At 68.2% G+C, this 22,589-nt stretch overlaps 2 protein-coding genes across 8 annotated transcripts; one reads left to right on the top strand and one right to left on the bottom strand.

Moving 5' to 3' along the window:
• Positions 1-216: 216 nt before the first annotated feature.
• On the top strand, positions 217-19,745 carry SHARPIN (SHANK associated RH domain interactor). Of its 7 annotated transcripts, none has more exons than XM_064441918.1 (14): positions 218-509; positions 5,177-5,351; positions 6,015-6,125; positions 7,297-7,438; positions 10,068-10,158; positions 10,390-10,663; positions 11,360-11,490; positions 11,671-11,844; positions 15,729-15,889; positions 17,883-17,994; positions 18,079-18,258; positions 18,353-18,451; positions 18,533-18,676; positions 18,831-19,745. In XM_064441918.1, exons 1-14 carry the CDS (start codon positions 285-287, stop codon positions 18,909-18,911), a joined length of 2,100 nt encoding a protein of 699 aa, XP_064297988.1. In that variant the 5' UTR covers positions 218-284; the 3' UTR covers positions 18,912-19,745. The 7 variants fall into 7 exon arrangements, with proteins under 7 accessions (XP_064297989.1, XP_064297988.1, XP_064297992.1 ...); XM_064441922.1 differs by lacking the exon at positions 218-509 and adding an exon at positions 4,063-4,168; XM_064441920.1 differs by lacking the exon at positions 218-509 and adding an exon at positions 4,192-4,274.
• On the bottom strand, positions 19,408-22,570 carry LOC135311816 (cytochrome c1, heme protein, mitochondrial). The gene is made up of 7 exons (XM_064441926.1): positions 22,418-22,570; positions 20,814-21,007; positions 20,599-20,725; positions 20,361-20,518; positions 20,060-20,220; positions 19,867-19,967; positions 19,408-19,748 (listed from the first exon to the last, which is right to left on the bottom strand). Exons 1-7 carry the CDS (start codon positions 22,499-22,501, stop codon positions 19,644-19,646), a joined length of 930 nt encoding a protein of 309 aa, XP_064297996.1. The 5' UTR covers positions 22,502-22,570; the 3' UTR covers positions 19,408-19,643.
• Between the last annotated feature and the right edge of the window lie 19 nt (positions 22,571-22,589).

Genomic DNA, 22,589 nt, shown 5'->3' with positions numbered 1-22,589 from the left:
AGCACGCCCACCCTCCGCGGGGACGGACCCGGGGCCCCTCCCACGGGCTGAGGCGCTCGGGGCGCTGATTGGCTGCTGGGGACAAAGAAGGGGGGGTGGGAGCGGCTGTCAATCACCGCGAAGTGCGCGCAGCGCCCCCACCGGGCTGGGCGGACCGTCCGGCAGCCGGAACGTTCGTGCGCAGGGGCGCGTTTCCCGCCGGACCGCGCGGCGGGCGGAAGTACCGGCGGAAGTACCGGCGGAAGCACCGGCGGAAGCGGAGGGAGGCGGCGGCGGCGGCGGCGATGGCTCTGCCCGGTGCCCCCGCCCCGGCCCCGGCCGCCGCCGCGGCCCCGCCGCCGCCGCCCACCGTGTTAATGACGGTGCGAGCGGGGCTGGCGCGACCCTCCCGCCTCCCGCCGCTGCCCGCCGCTGCCGCTCTCCGCCTGCAGCTCAGTGTCGAACCGGCGGCCGGTGGGCAACGTCGCTTCCGCCTCGGTCTGCGGTACCCGGAGGCGGCCGGCAGCGCGGTGAGAACGGGGGGGACCCGGGCGCAGGCGTGGAGGGGGGGGCAGTGGGCAGCGCCCCGAGGGGGGGGGGTCGGGGGTCCGGGGTCCCCGTGTCCCGCCCATCCCGCCCCCGGTACCGAGGTGCCGCCGGTGGGCTCTGTCCCGCTCTTCCTGGGGTGGGAGGCGACACCCTCCAGGGCGGGGACAGCGGGGTCCCCCCTCTCCGGGCAGCGCTGAGGGGTGCGGGGAGGTTCTCCGTGGGGGGACCTCCATTGCCCCAGTTCCCCTAAACCCACCCGTGCCCGCGACGAGGCTGTGGGGAGAGGGGTGGTGGGACGCAGACTCCCGCCAGGGCACCCCAAATCCCCACGGCACAGGGCCCGGCGGGGGCAGCTGGTGTCTGGGCAGGAGCTCCGGGCTGCCAAAACCACCAGCGTGGGCCTCCCTGGCCGTGCCGAGCTCTGTGCCAGGACCCACCGTGTCCCCTCTGCCGGCAGGTGACCCGCGGCTCCGGGCACCGGGGCGGTTCTTGTCCCCAGTCCCCTCGGATGGGATCTGGCTGCGGCGCCAGTGCTGGGTCACTGAACGGTTTGGGTGGGAAGGGGCCTTAAAGGTCGTCCGGTCCGACCCCCTGCCACGAGCAGGGGCATCTTCCACCAGGTCGGGTCACTCAGAGCCACCTCCAGCCTGGCCTGGGATGTCCCCAGGGACGGGGCATCCACCACCCCTCGGGGTGACCTGAGCCGGTGCCTCACCACCCTCACCGTGAAGAATTTCTTGCTTAGATCTAGTCTCAGTCTCCCGCCCTTTAGTCTAAACCTGTTGCCCCTTGGCCTGTCGCTGCAGGCCCTGCTAAAAAGTCTGTCCCCATCTTTCTTATGCTTATTTAGCCTGTCGAAGAGGAGACTGAGGGGAGACCGTATTGCTCTCTGCAACTGCCTGAGAGGAGGTTGTGGTGAGGGGGGGGTTGGTCTCTTCTCCCAAGTAACAAATGACAGGGGGAGAGGAAATGGCCTCAAGCTGCATCGGGGGAGGTTTAGATTGGGTGTTGGGAACAATTTCTTCCCTGCAAGAGTGGTCAGGCCCTGGCACAGGCTGCCCAGAGAGGTGGGGGAGTCACCGTCCCTGGGGGGATTAAAAACATGTGTAGACATGTCACTTCAGGCCATGGTTTAGGAGGCCTGGGGGTGTTGGGTTGGTGGCTGGGCTTGATGATTTTAGAGGTCTCTTCCAACCTTGCTGATTCCATGATTCTATCTTAAGCACTGAAAAGCCACAAGAAGGTCTCCCTGCAGTCTTCTCTTCCCCAGGCTGAGCAACCCCACCTCTCCCAGCCTCTCTCCCCACCAGAGGGGTTCCAGCCCTCGCACCATTGCCGTGTCCCTCCTCCGGACCCCTCCAACAGGCCCGTGTCTGTGCTGTGCTGGGGACCCCAGAGCTGGACGCAGGGCTCCGGGGGGGTCTCACCAGAGTGGAGCAGATGGGGAGAATCCCCTCCCTCGCCCTGCTGGCCCCGCTGCTCTGGATCCAGCCCAGGAGATGCTCGGCTTTCTGGGCCGTGAGCGTGTGTTGCTGGCTTGTGCCATGTTCGTCACTCCCTGTGTCCCCGTGTCCTTCTCCTCAGGGCCACTCTCACCCCATCCCTCCCCAGCTCGTGCTGATCTGTGGGGTACAGCCCTGGCCTGGGCGCAGGACCTTGCTCTTGGCCTCGCTGACCCATATGAGGCTCACACAGACCGTGTCCTCCAGCCTCCCCAGGTTCCTGTTTCAGGAGCAGACCCACTCCTGGCTGGTTTCCCCCCGATTTGCTCAGCCACAGGCAGCACTGGGGTGGCTGCACATGGACCAAGGCCTTTTTTCCCCGTCCCGTGCCGTGGCTGGTCTGTCCCACTGTCCCTGTCTCGTGCTGCTTTTCCACTCCATCCCGGCTCCAGGTTCTGGTTTGTGCCGTGTTGGAATCCTTCTGAGTTGCTGCGCCCAGCACCGAGGAGGCTCTGGGGGAGGGAGAGGTGGGGAACGGTGCTGTTGGCTCCAAAAAGTGCCCGAGGGCTCTGTGGTGGAGCGGGGAGCTGCCATCCCCCTCTGCCACCCTCAGAGCCAGCGCTCGGCTCCCTGTCTGGCCCCGTGTGCTTTGAGCACGGCTGTCAGGGCTCTTCCTTGCAAAGGCCGGGATTTCTTGGCTCCGCGTGGGACAAGCTGAGCCGGGGCTGCTCCCTGCCAGCTTTGCCGCGAGGTGGGTGCGCGGCAGTGGGTGCACGGTGGCTCGAGCCCTCGAAGTGCCGTGGCAAAGCCAAGCGGGGAGGTGGTGGTGGTGCTGCCGGGGAGGCGGCGTGGGCCCCGGCTCGCGCTCCCCATCGGGTTCTGGTTCCTGCCACCCAAACGGGCGCTGGCTGCTCAGCCGTCACCGCGGGCGCTCTTGTGGTTAGCTCCAACCTGGGTTTCGGTTTCTACCAGAGTGTGGCGGGGCTGTGGCACGTGCCTGGCAGAGTAGCGTGAGTCTGTGGACAAGGCTGGTAGGTGACTGACGGGTTGAGCAATAGGATGGGCCGAGAGGCAGCGCAAAAGGGGGACGCGTTTCTTGGCGAGAGTCAGGAGAGCCTGAACCCAATCCCCCCTCTCCTCCTCCCCTCTCAAGGTCAAAGTGCTGCGGGGAGCAGCGGCACATGGCAGCTGAGCTGTCATCCCCACCGGAGCGAGCGTGGCATTGATCCCGGCTGCCCTCGGAAGACGCGTGCCCCCCGCCCTGGCCTCGCTGGGGCTGGATTCCGCCCTGGCTCGGGCTGGGAGGCAGCACTGGGCTGGCCCCGGATGGCAAATGGTATCAGCCGAGCTGCTCTGGCCAGCAGCCGACCTCAGGGCAGGCCTGGCCCAGTGTAACAGGAGGGCTCTGGCGTGAGATCCCTGCCTGGGAAGGAGCCCAGGCTGTGCCCGTGGGTAGGGGATCGGCTCTTGGGACAGCCGGAGGAGCCTCCGCCGGCTCCAGGAAGCAGCTCAGCCCTTGCAGGGCTGCAAGGTGGCAGGGAGAAGGAGGAGGATGAAGTTGTGGCTCCTCCAGTGCAGCTACAGAGGTTCCTCATCCTCAGGAGAGGTTAAAGAGCTGAAACCTCCTGTCTGAGTCATGGGCTGGTCGCTCAGCAGCTTCCAGACCTGGAGAAGGCAGATGACGAGCTGGAGGTGCCCATTTGTCTGCAGGTCCCCGTCACCAGCGGCTCCACCGCCCGTGCAGCCCACCTCCCCGCTCCCACCGCCTCCCTTGCCTTCCCCGACGTCCCCCAGGGGCAGGGGCTGCTCCCCCGGGTGCTCCTTGGTGCAGCAGCCAACCGAAACTGCGTTTTCCTGGGTGTTTTCCTGATGGATTGGGGCCAGAGGCAGCAGGCAGGGGTGCGAGGTCACGGCTGACGTGGCCGTGTGTCAGGGACAGCTGTTTATGCTCAGGAGGCACCTGGCAAAGGTGCGTCCCCGGGCTTGGCTCTGTGGCCGAAAGCGCTCGGTTCCCCCCTCGCTTTGATCCCTTCCCTCGGGAGCATCCTCCCCTGGGACATAGGTGCGGAGGAACCCTGGGAGCTGCTCCAGGGCCAGTTTTACCCTCCGGGCTGACAAAGGGAAAGCTGCCGGCGTGTGTGCGTGTGGCTGGCTTTTCATCAGCTCCTCTCTTTCCCACCCCCGTTTCTGTAATCCAGGTGCTGGGACAGGGGACAGTGTGCCGGGGCGGGGACGTGGCAGGACATGAAACTCAGACGAAGGGCAAGGAAACCAGCGGTTTGCCTTGAGCTTCCTCCCGGCCCCGTACGGCTCCGTGCGGTGCAGGCAGCGCTCGCCTGCTTCCTGCTCGCAGTCTGCTGGGGCGCGGTGGCAGGTGGCTGCGCAGAGCCCTTCCCTGCGCCCCGGCTCCTCCCGAGCTGCCATTTTACCAGAAGCGGAATTGAAAGCCCCGGCGTGAAGCCGATATCGGTGTCAGCTGGGGCGGGAGCGGGGCTGGGGCGCCCAGAGGACAGCTGGGGCTCTGCTGCGCAGGCTGTTCCTGTGCCCCGGCAGAGGCGGAGGGGGGACACGGGGGACGCTGAGCCCCGAGCTGTGTGTGTGTGGGGAAGGGTTTTCCCAAGGCTTGTAAAAGGGGAAGGAGCTGGCTTCCCCCTAGAGCTGGTGTCACGGAGCCCAAGTCGTCTTAGATGCCTCCTGCGCTTTGCTCTTGAGAGAGGGGAAGAGGCAAGCGCGGGAGAAGCGGTGTGTGTAGCTGTGCGTGCACTCGGTGGGGACGGCCGCACCGGCGCAGGGCGGCCGGGGATCGCCCGGCAGGCGCCAGGACGGTGGCTGCGAGCGGGTCACAGCCCTCGGTGTTCTGCGGTGGTCTCTGTCCAGGGTGGGGGACGCGAGACTGCAGACAGCGGGGTGGCTGCTGAGCCGTGGCGGGGCTCGGAGGCAGCCCTGAGTGCCGAGGGTTGGCGTTTCAGGCTGGGTTTGTGGCTCGGCGCCTGGGGACGGAGGGTTGCACTTGGCTTGGTGCGTGTTTCTGTCCTCATTTGCCTCATGAGAGGCCATGGTGGAGGAGAGGGACAGCCCCGTGTCCCCAGGGCCTGGCCCAGACACCGTGCCGGGGGGTTGCTCCCTCGCCTGGCGCACCATCCGTGTGCGGCGTGTATTCAGCCTGGCTCCCTCGTGGCGTGACCCTCTCCTCCCATTTCCCCCAGAATGTCGCTGATTACGACCTCAAGGACATCTCGTACAAGGTGAGGAGCCCCACGTGCCACGAGCTGGTGGTCCTCGCCTCCTCGGACGAGCCCATGGTGTTTAACTTCGAGGAGGAGCGGGAGGCGCAGAAGTGGTGGACGATCGTGAGCAGCTCCCTGCGGGAGGTGCAGAAAGGTGAGTGCAGGGACCCAAGGGCTGGCAGGGACCTGGGGCACTTGCCCCCTGCCCGGAGGGGCTGCCGGGCTTTCCCTGGCCACCGACATACCTAACTGGGAGACAAGGCTGGGGCTGGCCCTGCCGTGGAATAATTCAGGTGTGCAATAGCAGCTGCTTCTGGCTCCCCCATCACCGGGGCAGCATCTCAGCCCATTCCTCCTCCGGGGTGTTAACTCCTGCGCACCTGGAGGACCTTCGGAGGGTTTCTGTGTACGTTGGAGCAGCTGAGGGGGCAGAGGAGACCCCAGGAGAGGGGAGGTGGTGTGGGCAGTGACGTGGGTGACTGCCCCAGTGCCGTGTGCGGGGAGGGGGCTGCTCGCTTGAAGGGAGAAGAGCGGCACCGGGAGGGTCTGAGAGCTGCACCTCTGCTGCCATTACCCTGGGAGTTCAGGGGAGCACGGCCAAAGGCTTTGCAGAGACGGCAGGCAGTTGCTGACGCTGCTCTCTGAGCTCTGTCAGCCCTTGCGGTGTGGATTAGGGTCGCTGTTACCTTCGCCTCAAGCGACCTCGGGTAGCCCAGGGCTTCGCGGCGCACCTTCTCCCCGTGGTGCGAGCGCAGAGCTCGCTGGGGAGGCCGGTCGGTGGCGGTCGCTGCCCTGACGGACTCCTGCTCTCCCTCAGCCTCGGACAGCATGCTGGCGTCCCAGGCCTCGTCCCTGCCCGCGGCTGCCGGGGGCGTCTCTGCCGACCAGGATCCGGAGACAGCTCTGTCCTTGGAGCTTTCTGAGAAAGGTGTGTGAGGGGGAAGGTTTCTGGGCTCTTTTTGTGTATCAGGAGTTACCAGCCCTCCATGGGAGAAAGGCTCAGACCCAGGTCCAGCTGCTCCCCGGCCTGTGGCTAACAACAAGCCCTTTTATCATAGAATGATTGAATCACTGGGCTTGGAAGAGACCCGTCAGGTCCTTGAGCCCCACCGCTAACCCAGCCCTGCCAAGCCCGGCACTAAACCGCGTCCCTCAGCGCCGCGTCCGCACGGCTTCGCAATACCCCCAGGGATGGGGGCTCCACCGCCGCCCTGGGCAGCCTGTGCCGGCGCTTGGCAGCCCTTGCCGCGAGGAAACTGTGCCCAATATCCAACCTAAACCTCCCCTGGTGCAGCTTCAGGCCGTTTCCGCTTGTCTTATCGCTTGTTATTGGGAGCAGAGACCGACCCCCCCCTCACTCCAGCCCCTCTCGGGCAGCTGCAGAGAGCGAGAAGGGCTCCCCTCAGCCTCCCCTTCTCCAGGCTAAACCCCCCCAGCCCCCTCAGCCGCCCCCCAGCACACTTGTGCTCCAGACCCTGCCCCAGCCCCGCTGCCCTTCTCTGGACACGCTCCAGCCCCTCCAGGCCCTCCTTGTCCTGAGGGGCCCAAACCTGAGCCCAGCACTCGAGGTGGGGCCTCCCCAGGGCCGAGCACAGGGGCCCCATCCCTGCCCGGCCCCCGCTGGCCACACCAGTGCTGACACAAGCCCGGGGGCTGGTGGCCTCCTTGGCCACCTGGGCACTTCTGGCTCATGGGCAGAGGCTTCCCCTGAGGCTGGGCTGGGGCTGCACACCCCAGGGGGCCGCTGCAGGGGATCAGATCAGCGGAGCTGTGCAGGGAGGGACAGAATGAAGCTCCTGGTGGCCCCAGGAATTTCCCTCGGTGGTCTCAGCCTCAGCTGCTCCTCCTCCCTCCGCCGGAGGCCGTACGGCAAGCGTGCCTCCGAGCGGCCTTGCGCAGAGCTCCTGCAGCACTGTGTCTGTGCTCAACTGAACCAGAGGTGCTGTTTCTGGCTGTGCGGCTGTGGCACACGCAGAGTCAGGCCCCTCTGGGTGCTGGCCTGGCCGGTGCCGTGGGTGGCAGCGGTTGTGCCATGCCCCGGGGAGGGTGTTTGCAGACCGGCTGCTCCTTTACGGTTCTCCCTCTCTGTCCCACCGCAGAGGACCTGGCACTGCACCTCGCCCAGGCAATCGAGTACGGAGACGAGGAGATGGCCTCGCAGTGCGCCGTGGCCCTGGCTCGCCAGCAAGCCACGCTCAGTATCCTCCTGAAGGAGTCCAACTACCCCACGGACGATATCAGGTGAGCACCTCTGACCGTTGCCTTCTCGGAGCCCACACGAGCGCAGCCCATCTTCCTCCGCATCCCCGCCCGGGCCCACGGGAGCACGACCTGCGCCGGGTGGAGCCGTGGGTCCGGCGCCGGGGCTCTGCGCTCCGGGGCAGCTGCCTGCTGTGCCGTGAGCCTGGGGGCGTCTTGCCTGCCCGGCCAGCACCTCCTCCCCTGCAGCCCTGCCCTTCTGCTGGACGTTTGGGTCGCTCGCCCCGTGTCCCCGCGCTGTGTTGCCCTTGGGACTGTCTTTTATTTGTCTGGTTTTGCCTGGAGTGGTGATGGTCCAGCGTGTCTGTCAGGGGCTGGCAGAGCAGCCTCCAGCAGCCTCTGGAGCAGAGCTGCTCTGTGAATTCCACTCCCATCAGTTGGGATCTCTCCTGGAAGGAGAGGGAAATGGGCAGCTGGTGCTGGCGAAGCCACGGCTTTCCTGGAGGAACGTGATATCCTGGGATTTGTCCTCCTTCCCTAGCTCCTGGGAGGATGGAGAGGGGGGATGCAGGGGCAGGGTGTTGGATGCTACCAGAAAAGCCCAGAATCCAGTGGGTGGGCAACAGCCGGCGCAGCAGGCACCTGGGTTGTGGGTTGACCCTGGCTGGGTGCTACGTGCCCACCCGGCTGCTCAATCCCCCCCTCCACAGCTGGACGGCGCGGGGAGGAGGTGTGAGGAAAGGCTGTGGGTCGAGATCGGGACAGGGAGGGATCACTCGGTGCTTACCATCAGAGACTTGGCTTGGGGAAATTAATTTATTACCGATCAAATCAGAGCAGGGTCATGAGAAATAAAACTGAATCTTAAAAAACCTTCCCTCCACCCCTCCCTTCTCCCCAGGCTTAACTTTACTCCCATTTCCTCCACCTCCTCCCTCCCAGTGGCGCAGGGGGATGGGGAATGGGGGTTGCGGTCAGTCCATCTCACACTGTCTCTGCTGCTCCTTCCTCCTCAGGGGGAGGACTCCTCACACTCCTCCCCTGCTCCAGCGTGGGGTCCCTCCCACAGGAGACAACCCTTCATGAACTTCAACGTGGGTCCTTCCCATGGGCTGCAGTTCTTCATGAGCCGCTCCAGTGCGGGTCCCTTCCCTGGGGCGCAGCCCTTCAGGAACAGAGTGCTCCAGTGTGGGTCCCCTGCGGGGTCACAACTCATAGAATCATTCAGGTTGGAAAAGACCTCTAGGATCAAGTCCGCCGACCGCCAACCCAACACCCCCAGGCCTCCTAAACCATGGCCTGGAGTCCCACAGCTACACGATGTTTGAACCCCGCCAGGGATGGTGACTCCCCCACCTCTCTGGGCAGCCTGTGCCAGCGCCTGACCACTCTTGAAGGAAAGAAATCTTCCCTAATCTCCAATCTAAGTGTCCCCTGGTGCAGTTTGAGGCCGTTTCCTCTCGTCCTGTCACTGGTGACTTGGGAGAAGAGACCAATGGTCTCATCTCTTCTCAGAAGCCCTGCCAGCAAACCTGCCCCAGCGTGGGCTCCTCTGCCCGGGGCCATGGCTCCTGCCAGGAGCCTGCTCCAGCGTGGGCTTCCCATGGGGTCACAGCCTCCTTTGGGCATCCACCTGCTCTGGTGCGGGGTCCTCCACGGGCCGCGGGGGGACAGCCTGCCCCACCGCTAGCCCCCACGGGCTGCGGGGGGACAGCCTGCCCCACCGCTAGCCCCCACGGGCCGCGGGGGGACAGCCTGCCTCACCATGGTCTTCACCTCAGGCTGCACGGGAATCTCTGCTCCGGCGTCTGGAGCACCTCCTTCCCCTCCTTTCCCCTTAAATCTGTTATCCCAGAGGCACCGTCGCTGATGGGCTCGGCCGTGGCCAGCGGCAGGTCCCTCTTGGAGCCGGTGGCATCAGCTCCATCGGACACGGGGGAAGCTTCTGGTGTCTTCTCCCAGGAGCCACCCCTGCAACCCCCTGCTACCAAAACCTCACCGCGCAAACCCAGCGCAGGGTCCTTAGGAAACGGCGAGGGAGCAAAAGGGGAGATTCCAGCCCTACCTGCTGGGGAAGCGCAGCTTAGATTTTGTGCTTAGAAACACCTTTTGCAAGAGGAGGGCTTGAGACGTTCGGACTCTGGTCCGAAGGAGAGGCAGCTGCGGGGCGAGGGGGGTCTGTGGGAGACCAGTGGGGGTGAAGGTGGTCTAAGAGGCTCAGGAAATTAGGAAGCAGCAAATTTAAAGCAAGTGAAAGGGAAGACTTTTTCTAACTGTATCTAAGCACGCAGCGGAAATCCTTGCCAAGGCTGTGTGGAGTCTGCAAGGATAAATAGGCTGGAATGGAGGGGAAACAAAACGGGGGGAGACGAGTTCCCCGTGAGGTTCGGGGTGCGGCCCTCGGCAAGCACGGGCCGGGAGCTGCTGGCAGAGGAGGGCAGGGCGAAGGCCGGGGGGTGCCTGTGCCGGTTTCCTTGGATGCGATGTACGGATGGTGGTTGGAAACCCAGTGTTGGGCCTTGCGGGAGCCCCCCCGGGGCATCGCCTGCGCCGTTGGCTCCGCGACTGGGGCCAAGTGCGGTGCCAGGACCCTCCCCCGCCCTGGCAGCGGCACTGCCGTACCCCTGGTCCCGGCAGCCCTCCTCTAACAGCACCCGTCTCTCTTCTCCAGCATGAAGGTCGGCGTGGAGGATGCGACGTCTTCCGCAAGCATCACCATCAGGGTCCGCGCTCACACTACAATAGCGATGCTCAAGCAACAGGTACGGAGCGGTGGGAGCCCCTGAGGCCTCTGCAGCCCCTTTTTTGGTGCTTGTACCCGCTGTGTAGGGGCTGGGCTTCCCCACCTGCTCCTCTCCCTTTGTGGAGCCAAGTCTTCACCAGTTCTGGCTCACCAACGCGTGCCATCGGCCCCCGTGAGCCGCGAGGCGGGGTGAGCAGCTGTGGGGAAGCCGCAGCTGTGGGCTCACCTCTGAGCTTCCCCTGCTGCCCAGGTCTTCCAGGATTACGGGTTCCACCCCTTGGTTCAGCGCTGGATCATCGGGCAGTGCCTGTGCGTGGACGAAAGGACCGTTTCCTCCTACGGCATCCACAGGGACGGCGACACCGCGTACCTCTACCTGCTCTCGGCGAAGATGGCCGAGCTCACCGAGCAGCGCTACGAGGAGGACCAGGCACAGGTCATGCTCAGCTCCACCTCCTCGCTGACCGACGCTGCCGGGGAACGGCACAAATACAACACCCTGCCCAACATGTCTCCGAAGAAAGGTCTGGCTCCCCTCCGCCCTCCCGGCGGGCAGACCGGGTCCCGCCTGGCTCTGGCACAAGATGCCAGGCTGGGCTTAGCAGCGGGGATGGGGATCCTGGCATCGGGGTGCTGCTGCGCCAGGGTGGGTGAGGACGCGTGGGGTGCTGGGGGGCTCTCTGAGCGGTACCTCCCTGGGCTGGGGGGCACGGCAGTCGCTCAGGCCCTGCTGCACCGGTAGAAAAGGGTGAGCGGCTTCTCCGGGGTGTAGTGGAGCGGGACTCTGGAAGCCAATACCCACTGTCTTGGGAAGCCGCCGCTTGCCTGCACCCTCTGTGCTGCCGGGCGTGCTCGGGAAGACCCCTCGTGGCCTTCCTGTTGGTTTTCCCTTTCCCGAAAGCGGGGTGGTGAGGAGAGGTCCAGAGCCCACCCTGGGCAATCCTTGTCGCGTATCGGAGTCCTGCACCGCGAGCTGCTGGGCTCCGCGGGACCGGGAGTGGGCTCAGCGCCGCGGGCTGACCCCGCTTGTGCCGATGGGCTGGTCCCCGGGATCTGTGCTCCCTGCCCGGGAGCTGGCTTGGGACGAGCGGCCTCTCCCCTGGAGAGAGCAGGGCCATCCCAGCAGAGCGTGGCACGCTCTTGGCCAGGCCTGGCTGCCTGATCCCGTGCCGGTCCCGGGGCTGGTTGTAACATCTCTCTTCCCCGGCATCGCTCTCCAGGCTGGGGGAATGAGACCAGCAGGAAGATGGACATCGGTGAGATCAGCCAGCACCTGGACACGCTGCAGATCGGCGACCTTTTCAGTGCCCAGGCAAAGCCTGCTGCCACGAGTCTGCCCTCGCCGGTGCAGGTACGTGGCCCACGGTGTGTCCCCCATCACCGCCCTGCTTTGCCCCCGCAGCATCCTCCCTTTCTCCCGGTCTGGGGGGTGCTGGGAAAGGGTTGGTGCTCCCTCTGTATCCTATCCCCCCCACTTTCCTCCCTCTGAAGCATTTTTCTCGGCTTCTGCATCTCTGGTGTGTCCCTGCAGGCGGGCTGGTCGTGTCCAAAATGCACCTTCATCAACAAGCCGACGCGGCCGGGCTGCGAGATGTGCAGCACGGACCGTCCCGACGACTACGTGGTCCCCGGCAGCTACAAGCCGGATGAGACAGAGCTGTGGAGGATGCAGCAGGAGCAGGAGGGGATCCTGCAGTACCAGCAGGTGAGGGGGCTCACCGTCAGCCTCGGGGAGCCGCTGCGCTCCCCGCACCCCGTGCTCAAGGACAGACGGGGGAGGATCGGGCATCGGCAGGGTTCGGAGGTGTCGCGGGCGCACGGGTCCTGCGCAGCTCTGGGAAACGGGCCGGGAAGGAGAGGCAGCCACCCCGAGGCGCAGCACGGGGGGGCTGTCGCAGCCCCCTTCCCCCCTGCGCCGAGGGGCTGCCTGCCTGCGCGCCCCGGGGACAGCCGGAGGTGCTGTGTCGTGAGCGCGCGGCGTCTTCTGGCTGTTAGAGGAGATCGCCGCCGCCGCCGGGATCTGACCGCGCTCGTTCACGTCCGAAGGGCCGGCAGCGATCTGTGGCAGGGCAGGGATCCGCGACCCCGTGGGCAGAGCTTGGCAGGACGCAGCACCCCAGTCTGACCAGCCCCTCTTCCCTCGCCTAACTGTGTAGTCTGCTGTGTCGGCAGCCCCGTGCCGAGGAGCCGTCGGGCTGCGCTTTCTCCTCTTTGCTGGAAGCCGTTTCCCTTTTCTTAGAAACGTGTGGGGGGCTCCGATGGGACCTCCCCGCCCCCAGGGCCACGGCTGCGGGGGGAGCCCCAGCCCCAAGGTCAGGGTGCGCTGCGGGACTCGGGGGGCCGCCGGCTCAGCCACTGACCAAGCCTTCTCTTCTTTCTTTTTTCTCTTGTGCCGGGATCCCGCTAGGAAAAGGGAAGGAGAGAGGATGGCTCAGCTGCGCACTGCGTCCTGGGCTCGGGTTCCTTGGATGACTTCATCCACCTGTCCTCCGAATTCTGCTAGCCGCCCTCTGCCTGGCTCACCCGGATGCCCCGTCCTGCCCCACCGGCCAGGACCCGGTGCCCGCCAGGCCCCCCCCGGTGCCCGCCAGGACCCAGTGCCCACCAGGCCGGCCCCCGCGTGCGCCCAGCGGCTGCCGCCGGGCCACCCCCTTCCTCACACCCTAGAGTTGATGCGGGAACTTTCTGCAGGAGAAGAGCCGGTGGGGCCGGGGCTCGGCCCCGAGCTGCCAGGGGGTGACACGTGCTGCTCGCTCAGGGGACTCTGGGAGCTTGTGGGGGGCTGGTGGGGGAACGCGAGGCACTGGGTCTCTCGGATCACAGGATCAGCCCAGCGAGCGCGGCACCTCCCGGGTTAACGGCGTCCGGCACGCTGCTCCTCCTGCCCCAGGTGCCAGCGGGGAGTGGGGTGCATCCCGGACCCCCAGGGCGCCTGGCGGGCTCCTCCTCGAGCCCCCCATTGCTCACCAGCCCAGCCCTGGGAGTTTTCCCTTTGCCCCCCTGTGCCTGCAGCCCAGCCCCCTCCTCCCGTGCCCAGCCAGAGCCCCGGACGCCGGCCGGCCCGTGGCCTGGTGGCTGCCTTTCTGCCACCATCCCCTTCGCGAGGGCTTCAGGGACTGGCCGGCGGTTGGCACCGTCGGTGCTGACAGTGCTCGGCCTGGGTCTCAGGCTTGGGGGTCTCTGAGGCTTGGGGGGCCATGCTCTGGGGGGGGTCTCGGGCTCAGGGTTTCTTCCTTGTGCTGTAGGTGGGGGGTGGTGTCACAGCAGGCTGCCCGTCGAGCAGCCGTGGTCTTGGGAGCTGGCGGGGGCCACTGGGGGTCCCTGAGCCCTGCAGCCCCCCCTTGCCTCATAGGCCCCAGCCCTCACCGGGGCGTCAGCCCTGCAGGACCCATGGGAATAGGTCAGGGGGCTCTTGGCTAGGGTGCAGCCGTGGGTTTGGGGGTCCCTGGTGCCACAATCCTGTTCCTGGCTGCTGTGAACGCTGCGCTCCCCCGGGGCCGGCACCGGGACGGGCAGAGCCGCTCTGCCCAACCCAGCGCCCGTGTGGACCCGGCACAGGGCGGCCATCGGCCGGGGTGCTCGGTGCCGCGGGTCCCTCCGGCTCCGGGAGCTGCCGGCGCCCTGAGGGGCCGCAGGGACGGCAATTCCGTGTCACGCTTTGCTCTGGAGACGTCGTCCCGCAGCCACGCAGGGCCCGGCTTGTCCCAGGGGGGACCTGGGCGGCCCCCGGGCCGGGGGGAAGGACGGGACCCTCGGTTTGGCACTGTGGCTCCGTGGGTTGGGTTGTGCCTCCCCGAAGCGGCCGTCGGGCGCGTGGCAGTGCTGCAGGAGGGGCCACGGATGGATTCCTTCCCTCATTAAAGCCTTATCCCACCAGCGCGGCTCTGCCGTCTTCTTGCGCCGGCGGCGTGGGGGGAGCTGCTGATGGCTGCTCTGGTTGGCGGTGTTCGTGCAGTGAAATGGGGAGGTGGGCCCGTGGGAACCTCATGAGGTTCAGCGAGGCCAAGAGCAAGGTCCTGTGCCTGGGCTGGGGCCATACCCCACAGATCAGCACGGGATGGGGAGGGATGGGGTGAGAGCAGCCCTGCGGAGAAGGCCGTGGGGACACGGGGGGTGACAAACACGAGACGAGCTGGCAACGTGCGCTCACAGCCCAGAAAGCCGAGCATCTCCTGGGCTGGATCCAGAGCAGCGGGGCCAGCAGGGCGAGGGAGGGGATTCTCCCCATCTGCTCCACTCTGCTGAGACCCCCCCGGAGCCCTGCGTCCAGCTCTGGGGTCCCCAGCACAGCACAGACACGGGCCTGTTGGAGGGGTCCGGAGGAGGGACACGGCAATGGTGCGAGGGCTGGAACCCCTCTGGTGGGGAGAGAGGCTGGGAGAGGTGGGGTTGCTCAGCCTGGGGAAGAGAAGGCTGCGGGGAGACCTTCTTGTGGCCTTCCAGTACTTAAAATAAGTATAAGAAAGATGGGGACAGACTTTTTAGCAGGGCCTGCAGCGACAGGCCAAGGGGCAACAGGTTTAGACTAAAGGGCGGGAGACTGAGACTAGATCTAAGCAAGAAATTCTTTACTGTGAGGGTGGTGAGGCACCGGCTCAGGTCGCCCCGAGGGGTGGTGGATGCCCCGTCCCTGGGGACATCCCAGGCCAGGCTGGAGGTGGCTCTGAGTGACCCGACCTGGTGGAAGATGCCCCTGCTCCTGGCAGGGGGTCAGACCGGACGGCCTTTAAGGCCCCTTCCCACCCAAACCGTTCGGTGATGCTGTGATTTTTGTGAACTGGAAGGGAAGTCGGCGGGCGCTTCCTGGCAGGGCTGCGTGGCAGCAGGGGGACGCTGCGCCGTCGCCGGGCCGCGGTGCTGCCGCCTTCACCGGGGCCGGGAGCGGAGGCTGGGGCTCGGCTGGGTGCCGGGGAGGGGGCGGTGGGGCAGCAGGCTGCGGCAGCCTCCTGGCAAAATGCTGAGCCCTGGGGGCTCGTGACTGCGGTGATCACGAAGCGCTGGCGCGACGTAGCGTCACCGAGGGCCGAGCGCCGCACGCTCCCCCAGCCCCACGCACCCGGCGAGCAGGGGCCCTGCTGCCTTGTGCCCCCGCCTCAGCAACGCAGACAGAAAATCGCAGGGTTTAAAATACATTAAAGTGCCCCAGAAATGCCCGCTCTGACCCTCTGGGGGCTGCTGGGTCCCCAGCGGCTGCCGGGGCTTGGTACGCGTGTCCCTCGGCTGCACGGGCGAGGGGATGGGACGGGGAAACGCCGGGGTGCAGCCCCCCCCGCTGTGCTTTCCTTTCCCTGGGTGGGGGGAAAAGGTGGTCCCTGCAAATGCAGACCCGACTCCCCGAGCGCAGCCGCTCCTCCTGAAGCCGCGGGGGGCTTGGGACGAGTGGCCCCGGTCACTTGGATGGTGGCCACGAGGGCTGCGAGAGGTGGAGTTGCACCAGCCTCCCCCAGTCAGGGCAGGGGCTGCTGGAGGGGACGGAGGTGGCAAATGCTGGTCTTGGGCCCCTCTGTGGGGTGTGGGGGGGGTTGAGCCCACTTTGGGGGAGCTGGTGGCGGGGCCGGGGTGCTGACCGGGGCTGTTCCTCGCCGGCAGGCGCTGGAGGCCGAGCGGCTGAAGAACTTCCAGCAGCTGCTGCAGCTGGAGGAGGAGGTGCTGGTTCCCAACCGGGAGGTGCTGGAGTGTCGCATCTGCTACCAGCAGGTCGCCCCGGGCGAGGGGGTGCTGCTGCGCGAGTGTCTGCACAACTTCTGCAGGTAACGCCCGACGGCCGCCCCGGGGCCCCGAGACCCCCGCCAGCGCGGTGACCAGCCCCGACACCCCCCAGCCCTCGCGGGGTCCAGCCCCAAGACCACCCCAGTCCTCGTGGTGACCAGCCACGAGCCCTTCACCATCGTGGTGACCGGCCCCGAGTTCCCCCAGCCCTTGCGGTGACTGGCCCCAGGACCCCCCGCCAAGCATTTGCAGCATCCGACCTTGAGACCCTCGCCATCGCATTGACTGGCCCCAAGACCCCCCACCCAGTCCTCTCAGGGTCCAGCCCCAAACCCCCCAGGCCTGGAGGTGACCGGCCCCCAAGACCCCCACCATTGTTGTGACCAGTTCCAAGACCCTCTCCCCAGGCATCATGGTGACAGCCCTAAGACCCTCCAGCCCTTGTGGTGACCAGCCATGAGACACCCCCCCCATCACTCACAGGGTCCAGCCCTGAGCCCCCCCATCACAGTGACTAGCCCAAAACCCCCCAGGCCTTGCAGTGACCGGCCCCCAAGACCCCCATCATCGGCATGACTAGTTCCAAGACCCCCCCAGCTATCATGGTGACTGGCCCTGAGACACCCCCCCCAATCCCTTGTGGTGACCGGGCAACGAGACCCACCCCTCAACACTCACAGGGTCCAGCCCTGAGACCCTCAACATCATGGTGATGGGCCCCAACACCCCCCAACCCTCTCAGGGTCCAGCCCTGAGCCCCCCACTATCACGGTGATGGACCCCAAGACCCCCCAACCCTCTCGCAGTCCAGCCCTGAGCCCCCCACCGTCACAGCAACAGGCCCCCGAGACCCCCCCAGCCCTCTCAGGGACCAGCCCTGAGCCCCCCACTATCACGGTGATGGACCCCAAGACCCCCCAACCCTCTCGCAGTCCAGCCCTGAGCCCCCCACCGTCACAGCAACAGGCCCCAAGACCCCCCCAGCCCTCTCAGGGACCAGCCCTGAGCCCCCCACCGTCATGGTGACAGGCCCCAAGACTCCCCAGCCCTCTCGGGGTCCAGCCCTGAGCCCCCCACCGTCACAGCAACAGGCCCCCAAGGCCCCCCCAGCCCTCTCAGGGACCAGCCCTGAGCCCCCCACCGTCACAGCAACAAGCCCCCAAGACCCCCCAGCCCTCTCGGGGTCCAGCCCTGAGCCCCCCACCGTCACAGCAACAGGCCCCAAGACCCCCCAGCCCTCTCGCGGTCCAGCCGTGAGCCCCCCACTGTCACAGCAACAGGCCCCAAGAGCCCCCAGCCCTCTCAGGGTCCAGCCCTGTGCCCCCCACTATCATGGTGACGGGCCCCAAGACCCCCCAGCCCTCTCAGCGTCCAGCCCTGAGCCCCCCCACCATCACAGCAACAGGCCCCAAGACCCCCCAGCCCTCTCAGGGTCCAGCCCTGAGCCCCCCACCGTCACAGCAACAAGCCCCAAGACCCCCCAGCCCTCTCAGGGTCCAGCCCTGAGCCCCCCACCGTCACAGCAACAAGCCCCAAGACCCCCCAGCCCTCTCGGGGTCCAGCCCTGAGCCCCCCACTGTCACAGCGACAGGCCCCAAGACCCCCCCAGCCCTCTCGGGGTCCAGCCCTGAGCCCCCCACTGTCACAGCAACAGGCCCCAAGACCCCCCAGCCCTCTCGGGGTCCAGCCCTGAGCCCCCCACCGTCACAGCAACAGGCCCCAAGACCCCCCCAGCCCTCTCGGGGTCCAGCCCTGAGCCCCCCACCGTCACAGCAACAGGCCCCCAAGACCCCCCCAGCCCTCTCAGCGTCCAGCCCTGAGCCCCCCACCGTCATAGCGACAGGCCCCAAGACCCCCCAGCCCTCTCGGGGTCCAGCCCTGAGCCCCCCACCGTCACAGCGACAGGCCCCAAGACCCCCCAGCCCTCTCAGCGTCCAGCCCTGAGCCCCCCACTGTCACAGCGACAGGCCCCCGAGACCCCCCCAGCCCTCTCGGGGTCCAGCCGTCGCGGTGACCGGGCGCCTGTTCCTGCAGGGAGTGCCTGCGCCAGGTGATCAACTACAGCGAGGAGCCGGAGGTGGCCTGTCCCTTCCGCGACGACTCCTACGCCTGTGGCAGCCACCTCCAGGAGCGGGAGATCCGGGCGGTGAGCGCATCGCGGGTCGGTGCCGGCGGCGCGGGGGGCGCGCGGGGAGGGGGGGCCGCATCCTGACCCTGCCCATCCCCGCAGCTGGTGTCGCCGGAGGAATACCGGCGCTTCCTGGAGAGGAGCCTGGTGCTGGCCGAGCGGCGCAGCCAGAACAGCTTCCACTGCAAGACCACCGACTGCCGGGGATGGTGCATCTACGAGGATTCGGTGAACGAGTTCCGCTGCCCCATCTGCCAGGCGCTCAACTGCCTGCTCTGCAAGGTGAGCCCCCGCCCTCGGCGTCGCGTGCCGGCACCGCGGAGGGGGCCGCGGCGGTGGGTCACGGCGGTGCCACCTCCGCACCCCCTCCTCCCAGGCCATCCACGAAGGGAAGAACTGCCGCCAGTACCAGGACGACCTCCGGGTCCAGGCGCAGAACGACGCGGCCGCCCGGCAGACCAACGACATGCTGCAGGTGGGGTCCCGGGGGGGGCCGGCGGAGGGGGGCCGGAGCGCGTCCCCGCGTCCCTGACGGCCGCCTCTCCCCCCACCGCAGACCCTGGTGCAGATCGGGGAGGCCATGCACTGCCCCACCTGCCTCATCATCGTCCAGAAGAAGGACGGCTGCGACTGGATCCGCTGCACCGTCTGCCAGACGGAGATCTGCTGGGTGACCAAGGGGCCGCGCTGGGGGCCCGGGGTGAGCGATCCCGGGGGGCAGGAGGGACCCCCCGCTCCCTGCAGGTGGGGTGGGGGGGGAACAGGCGAGCCGCTGGTGCCCCGACCACGCTGAGCTGGCCCCAGGAGCCCCGAGGTGGGCTCCCCCCCTGACCCTGACCCACTCTCGCCCCCAGGGTCCCGGGGACACCAGCGGTGGATGTCGCTGCAACGTCAACGGCCAGAGGTGCCACCCCCAGTGCCAAAACTGCCACTGAGCCGCTGCCTGGCCCGGGGACGGGGGGAACGGGGGGACCCACCGGAGGCGGCTGGAGCTGGGAGCCGCTCTCTTCGCGCCGAGGGAGGGCCCGGCCGGGTCAGAGCCGGCACCACGGCCCGAGCGGGGCCAGAGACGCTTGCGGTTGTGGCAAAGAGCCGCGTCCGGCAGCCACGGAAGGAGGGGACGGACACAGAGCGGGGAAGTGCCGCGGGGCCCGGTGGGGAGGGCGCAGGGCCAGGCCCCAGGCGGTGCCGGGATGCGGGCTGCAGGTTGGGGGGCTCCCCAGAGCCCCTGCCCGCCGCAGAGCCCCCGTGGCAGGACGCGGCACGGCGCGGGGCATCCCAATAAAGCTCTCTGTGTGCCAGAGCCTTGTTGCCGGGGGCCATAATGCACCCCCGGAGGTGGGGGCGATGGGTATCGGCCCTTCAGCGACCCCCGAGGCCGATGGCTGCAGCCGGCGCGGGGGGAGCCGCGGCACAGGCACCCACCACACCTCCAACAACCGAGATTTTATTTCCGTGCCCCCCCCAGCCCCTCCGAGCACAGGTGCCGGCATCCCCCCGACCGCAGGGAGGGCGGGCGGCAGCACCCGGGGGGTCTGAGGGCGATGTTAAATAAGGAGCTGGGGCGGGGGTACGCGCTGCTGGCTGCGCCCCCCCCCGCAGCCCAGGGCTTGTGCGTGGCCCAGGCGGTGCCGCCGGGGTGGGGGACACCCCGCTTTCCCCCCCCCCTACTTGGGGGGCCGGTAAACCATTTTTCTGCTCTTCAGCACGGACCATTTGTGGCGCTTCATGTAGAAGATGAGGGGGACGAGGAGCCCCGAGATCAGCAGCAGCTGGGGAGGGGTGGAAGGAGTCAAGCTCTGCCCCACGGAGCTGCTGCCCCGACACGGCACAAGGTGGGGTTTGGGCCCCCCGGATGCTTCCCACCCCCACCCCGAGCCCGTCGCCCACCTTCAAGCCCATCCGTTTGCGGTGGTCGTGCTCCGGCTCCGCCGCCCACCGCAGGAACGTGCAGACGTCCTTGGCGAGCTGTGACATGGTGGCCGGGGTGCCTGGGGAGGGAGGGCGGGCAGGGAGGGGGCTGAGCACGCCAGGGAACCGGCACCCCCCGGGACGGCACCGCGTCCCACCGGGCCCCTCTTACCGTCATCGTATTCCAGGATCTCGTTGTAGATGGGGGGGGCCATTCCGATGGCCTGGCCCGGGAAGTAGGGGTTGTAGTGCAGCCCCTCCCGCACCGCCACGCCGGCCGGGGGGTCGCAGTAGCCGGTGAGGAGGGAGAAGACGTAATCCTCGCCCCCATGCCTGCGATGGGGGGTGGAATCAAGCCCGGGCAGCCGAGACCCCCGGCGCGGTGGGGCCGGGGTCCTCCTCCCCTCGGCGCGGACCTCGAGCTGGGTCTGGCCCCCGCCGAAGCGAGCCGGCGTGCGGCCGCGGCCCCTTACCGGGCGTTGACGATGTAGCTGAGGTCGGGGGGCAGCGCCCCGTTGTTGGCGGCTCGCGCCGCCTCGGCATTGGGGTAGGGCTTGGGGAAGTAGTCGGAGATTTTACCGGGGCGCATGAACATCTCCCCGTTATCATCCGGGCCGTCCAGCACCTCCACCTGCGTCGGGACGGGGGTCAGAGCCCTGAGCCGGGGCAGCGGCCGCGCCGGCCACGGGACCGTCCCGGTGCGGGACTCACCTCCTCGGCCAGCGCCTTGGCCTCTGCCTCGGTGTGGGTGACGCCGATGAGGTTGCGGAAGGCGACGTACTCCATGCTGTGGCACGCCGAGCACACCTGCTTGTACACCTGGAAGCCGCGCCGCAGGCTGGGAGGAAGAGGAGGAGGTGGTGGTGGCGGCTGCAGCCCCCTTGCCGAGGCCCCCCCGCGCCCCCCGACCCGACCCATCGCGGTACCTGCTGTGGTCGAGGGCGGCCAAGGCGCCGCCGTGGCTCCAGGGGAAGCTGGGCGGGTGCATCTCCAGCTCGCCGGCGGCGAGGGGCGAGCGCAGGGCCAGGGCCAGGCCCCCCCCGCCCACCGCCAGCAGCCCCAGCGCCGACAGGGCCACCCGCCGCCCCCGGGGGAGCCCCGCGAAGGACGAGCGGGAGGCCTGGGGCAGGGGGGGCACAGCGTCAGGGGCGGCCCTGCGGCTGGGGGGCAGGGGGGGAATGGGGAACCCCGGGGAGGGATGGGACGGGGCTGGGGGGAACTGGGGACCCCAGGCAGGGATGGGGCAGGATGGAGGGTGGGGAACTGGGGACACTGAGCAAGGTGGGAGGGGGGAACCACAGACACCAAGTGCGGGGGAGGGGTACAACCGGGGACCCCAGGCTGAGATGGGAGGGGGGAATTGGGGACCCTGGGCAAGGATGGGGCTGGAGGACCCCTGGCAGGGATGGGGCAGACCAGGCAGGACAAGGTGGGAAATGGGGACCCCAAGTGGGTGAGGGTGACGTGACCAGGACCCCAGACTGAGATGGGAGCGCGGGAAACCGGAGACCCCAAGCAGTGGGGAGAGGAACGGGGGACCCGGGCAGGAACGGGGCCCAGTGGGCTGGGGCGACCAGGGGACCCCGAGCAAGATGGGAGGGGGCCACTGAGGACCCCAAACCAGGGGGGGGGTGAACATGACCTGGGACCCCAGACTGAGATGGGAGGGGGGAACTGAGGACACCGAGCAAAATGGGACAGGGCAACCGGGACCCCGGGCCGGGGGTCCCCAGGCAGGGCCAGGGGGACACACAACTGGGGACCCCAGACTGAGATGGGAGGGGGGAACTGGGGGACCCCTGGCAGGGATGGGGCAGACTAGGCACGACAAGGGGGCAACCAGGGGACCCCAGGCGGGTGGGGGGGGACGTGGCTGGGACCCCAGGCTGAGATGGGGCGGGGGGGAACCAGGGACACCGAGCAAGGTGGGAGGGGGGAACCAGGGGACCCCAAGCGGAAGGGGGGGGAGGGGCACGACCGGGGACCCCGGGCAGGGATGGGAGGGGGGAACCGGGGACCCCGGGTCAGGAGGGGACCCAGTGGGCTAGCCTGGGAAGGATGGGAGACACTGAGCAAGGTGGGAGGGGGGAATCGGGGGACCCCGGGCGGGGGTGGGGCGGAACCGGGGACCCCAAACCGCGGGGGCACGCGACCGGGGACCCCGGGCCGAGATGGGACGGGGGGAACCGGCGACGCGGAGCAAGGTGGGAGGGGGGGAGCCGTGGACCCCAAGCCGGGGAGGGGGGGACACACACGACCGGGGCGCCAGGTGGGGATGGGAGGGGAGAACCGGGAGCGCTGGCCGGGCCGGGTGGGGGGGCGGGACCCCGGGGGACCCCGGGCAGGGCCGGGGGACACACACACACACACGCCCGGGCCCCCCGGGCGCATCCCCGGTGCCGCCGCTCCCGCGGTACCGGCGGGTTCCGGGGCCGCCGCCGCCCCGGTGACCTTCACCCGGCGGCGGGGCCGGGCACGGGGGGCCGGGCCGGGGTCGGGGGGGGTCCGGGGCGGGGTCAGGGGGTCTCACCGGGGCGGGCGCGGCCGGGGCCCGCGGCAGCAGGAGGCGGCCGTAGGGCCGCAGCGGGAGGCTCCGCACCGACACCGCCGCCATCGCTCCCGCCCGCCCGAGGTCGAGGGGACGCCGACGGCCCGCCCCGGACGTGACGCCGCGCGCTGACGTCACCCGCCCCCGGAACGAC

The sequence above is a fragment of the Phalacrocorax carbo genome, chromosome 2 (genome assembly GCF_963921805.1).
Source record: "Phalacrocorax carbo chromosome 2, bPhaCar2.1, whole genome shotgun sequence".
Lineage (NCBI taxonomy): Eukaryota > Metazoa > Chordata > Aves > Suliformes > Phalacrocoracidae > Phalacrocorax > Phalacrocorax carbo.
The sequence above is the reverse complement of the archived record's forward strand: the minus strand, read 5'-3'. Positions and strand labels throughout refer to the sequence as shown.